Source organism: Neopelma chrysocephalum, unplaced genomic scaffold (genome assembly GCF_003984885.1).
Source record: "Neopelma chrysocephalum unplaced genomic scaffold, ASM398488v2 Primary Assembly neopelma1_96005, whole genome shotgun sequence".
Classification (NCBI taxonomy): domain Eukaryota; kingdom Metazoa; phylum Chordata; class Aves; order Passeriformes; family Pipridae; genus Neopelma; species Neopelma chrysocephalum.
Window position 1 is genome coordinate 6,218 of NW_020924656.1, and position 3,167 is coordinate 9,384.

General features: G+C 48.4%; 1 protein-coding gene across 1 annotated transcript in view; it reads left to right on the forward strand.

The window, feature by feature from the left end:
• LOC113981074 (zinc finger protein 502-like) overlaps nt 1-593 on the forward strand; it is a gene marked incomplete at its 5' end in the record, with an annotated part of 764 nt that extends 171 nt beyond the window's left edge. Inside the window, one exon of the mRNA XM_027708313.1 lies at nt 1-593. This exon is cut by the window's left edge and continues 171 nt beyond it. Coding sequence (XP_027564114.1) covers nt 1-552 — 552 coding nt within the window.
• Nucleotides 594-3,167: the final 2,574 nt, after the last annotated feature.

Genomic DNA, 3,167 nt, shown 5'->3' on the forward strand with positions numbered 1-3,167 from the left:
TTCAACCAGAGCTCCAACCTCTGCACCCACCAGCGCATCCACACTGGAGAACGACTCTACACGTGTGGGGAGTGTGGGAAGACCTTCAGGGACAGCTCCCACCTGATCCAACACCAGCACATCCACGCCGGGGAACGACCCTACACCTGTAGGGAATGTGGGAAGAGCTTCAGCCAGAGTTCCACCCTCCTCCAACACCATGGTATGCACACTGGGGAACGGCCCTTCACATGTGGGGAATGTGGGAAGAGCTTCAGTTACAGCTCCACCCTCCACATCCACCAGCGCATCCACACCGGGGAACGGCCCTACAAGTGTTTGGAATGTGGGAAGAGGTTTCTGACCAGCTCAGATCTCCTCAGGCATGAGCAGACGCACACGGATGAGAGGCCCTTCTGCTGCACCGACTGCGGGAAGGGCTTCAACCGGAACTCCCACCTCGTCACCCACCAGCGCATCCACACTGGGGAGAGGCCCTACAAGTGTGGGGAGTGTGGGAAGAGCTTCACCGACAGGTCTACCTTGACCAGACACCAACGGACCCACCAGTAAGGGAAGCCCTTGAGTGCCCCGACTGCAGGAACAGCTTTGGCCGCTGCTCCAACTCCATCAGCAATTGGAGGACTCCCACTGGATGATCCACAGGGACCCATGTTGGGCACAGATCTGGTGACCCACATTCCAGGTGATCCATGCTGGGCAGTGTATTGGGTCTGGATGGACGTGTTTTGGTAGCAGGGGGGCTCCAGGGGTGGGTTCTGTGAGCAGCTGCCAGAAGCTTCCCCTGTGTCCAGCCCCTGTCCCAACCCCCCTGACAGCGAGGGTGACCCAGGGTCTTTTTAATCCAGGCCTTGGGCAGATTAGAGTGAAAGGACAGTGAATAACCAGTGTTTATAGATATATATATGTAGTGTTTAGTAGTAGTTTAGAACAGTTTGGTTGCCATGTAAAGCAGGTTTGGAGCCAATTTGGTTCCTATCTATAGTGATATGAAAGCATAAAAATAACATTTAAGAAAATGTAGAAGGGAAAAGAAAGAAAATATCAGAGTAGAAAGATGCAGAGCCCCCTCCCCCCCCCGAGGATAGTTTATCTATATACATATATATATATATGTATATGTTGGGTTTAGTCTAGAACATTTTGTTTCCATGTAATGTAGGTTTGGGGCAATTTTGGCTCCTGTCTATAGTGATATAAAACCATAAAAATAACACTTCCCTGTAGAGGATTGGTTAGCAACACGGGGACATATGGACATGACTAAGGCTATGGATGAGCTGCTAAAGTATAGAACGCAGTCTGACTAGGCCCATGAGAAAGTCTGAGATAGCAAGGCCGTGAGAAAGCAGCAGTGTCCTTGTGTATTCTAAATTCGGCTGGAAAACAGGAGCCTGGCATTAGCAAAACAAAAACACTTGAAGAGCCACCTGTGTAAACAATAGAAGGGAGTTAAGATGATATCACCACTTAACTAAGTACCAATAATGAGCTTAATCCCTGCAATATGTATGAACCCATTATAGAGTGTATATTAAGCTGCTGTCAATCTACAATAAACGAAGTTCATGGATTCTCACATTGAGCGTTCGTAGCTTTCCTCGTCGCGACACTTCCCCTCTCTGGCTCCAAGCCCAGCCTGTCCCCTCCAGGGGTGGGTGTTCCCCCCTCTGCCCTGGGCGGTTCCTTTGCCCATGGACAGCAAAGACCCTGCTGCTTCTGCAACGGGAGAGTGTTGGAGCCATGGACCATTGACGTTCCAGCCTCTCCCAGCTCTGCATCCCGAAAGTCGAGAGGGATCAATCTGTCACCTCAAAGTGGATCAATCCCATTGAAAATGGCTCAAGCCCATTCCAAAACTCCTCTGTTTCTTATTTTCCCTATGTAATTCTGGGGCGGCCAGTGCCACCCCTCAGCTCTCTGCAGGCTGAGGCTTGGCCTTGCACTTTTACCTTTGCTGGATTTCTTCATCAGATATTTCTCTCTCCCTGAAAAGAAAAATATGGAAGGTTTTCGATAATCTGGACATCTTTAGACCATCTGGACAAATTACAGTTTACAGTGTTGGAACAGCTCAGCCAGGACGTTTTCCATGTTTGATCATTGGTTCCCATCGCTCCCAGGAGGGAGGACACTGAACTCTTCCACAGAAACAGAAAACGAGTTTTCTGCACCAGCCTCTGGGGAAGTCGAATGGTAGAGTGGACTGTTCAAAACCACCACGAAAGCAATGGGCAGTGGGACCTTCAAACCGTGGGATGTGCATTTAGCAAAAGCCACCTAGTTAGTTAATCCTGTAACCTCAAGAGATAAAACTCCAGGCCAATTCAGTGTCTAAGATAAGATAAAAAGAGCAGGTCCTTTAATCAGGCCCACAGGCCCAGGGGAACACACATGACGCGCCCTCCCAGGCAATGGTTCTACAGTTTTAGAAGACGGTCCGTCTAATGCCAGAACTCTCCACCCCCTGGTTCCACCCAGTTCTGCCCCCAACATGCCCCTTGGGGAATTGGGTTTGGGGGCTTTGGGACCCCTTCTTCCTCATCTTTGTCTTCTTCACAGCACGTACAGTCCTTGGAGCATCTCCAAAGTTCTGGCCTTGAAGGTTGCTTTCTCTCTTGTGGGATCTTGTTGTCCAGGCCTAGGGTGTGATAGTGTTCAGTAAAGGTATTTTTCTACAATTCTACCTCGCAAAGAAGTCTTAACATGCTAAAGGAATTTAGAAAGTTTGATATCAAATGGGGTCATAGGGTTGGGTCTGTGTAAAGTACTGTGCTAAAGGGTAGCATATAATACAGCTACATTAACATCTACATTTACTACACAACTACTTTTAAAATCTAAAAAAAAAAAAAAATTCCAGAAAGCTTTAAGGCATCACACAAACCTTGTTAGTTAACTCTACCAGTTGAACTGGCCCTGCCCAAAAAGAACCTCTCCGCACCACTGAAGGGGATAAAATCCCTGTGGTCCATATGAGGAATATGTTAGGGAGGACAGTTTGGATTAGTCCTGCCTTAAGCAAAGGCAAAGCCACCCTTGGGATTGTTTCTGCTCAAGGACTTGGGTGCACTTGGTGGATGATGCAGAGGGATGGGGAAACACTCTGTGTACCTCAAGGGGATTTGATTTTTGGGTCAGAACAGTCTGTGATGTTGAACTGTAGA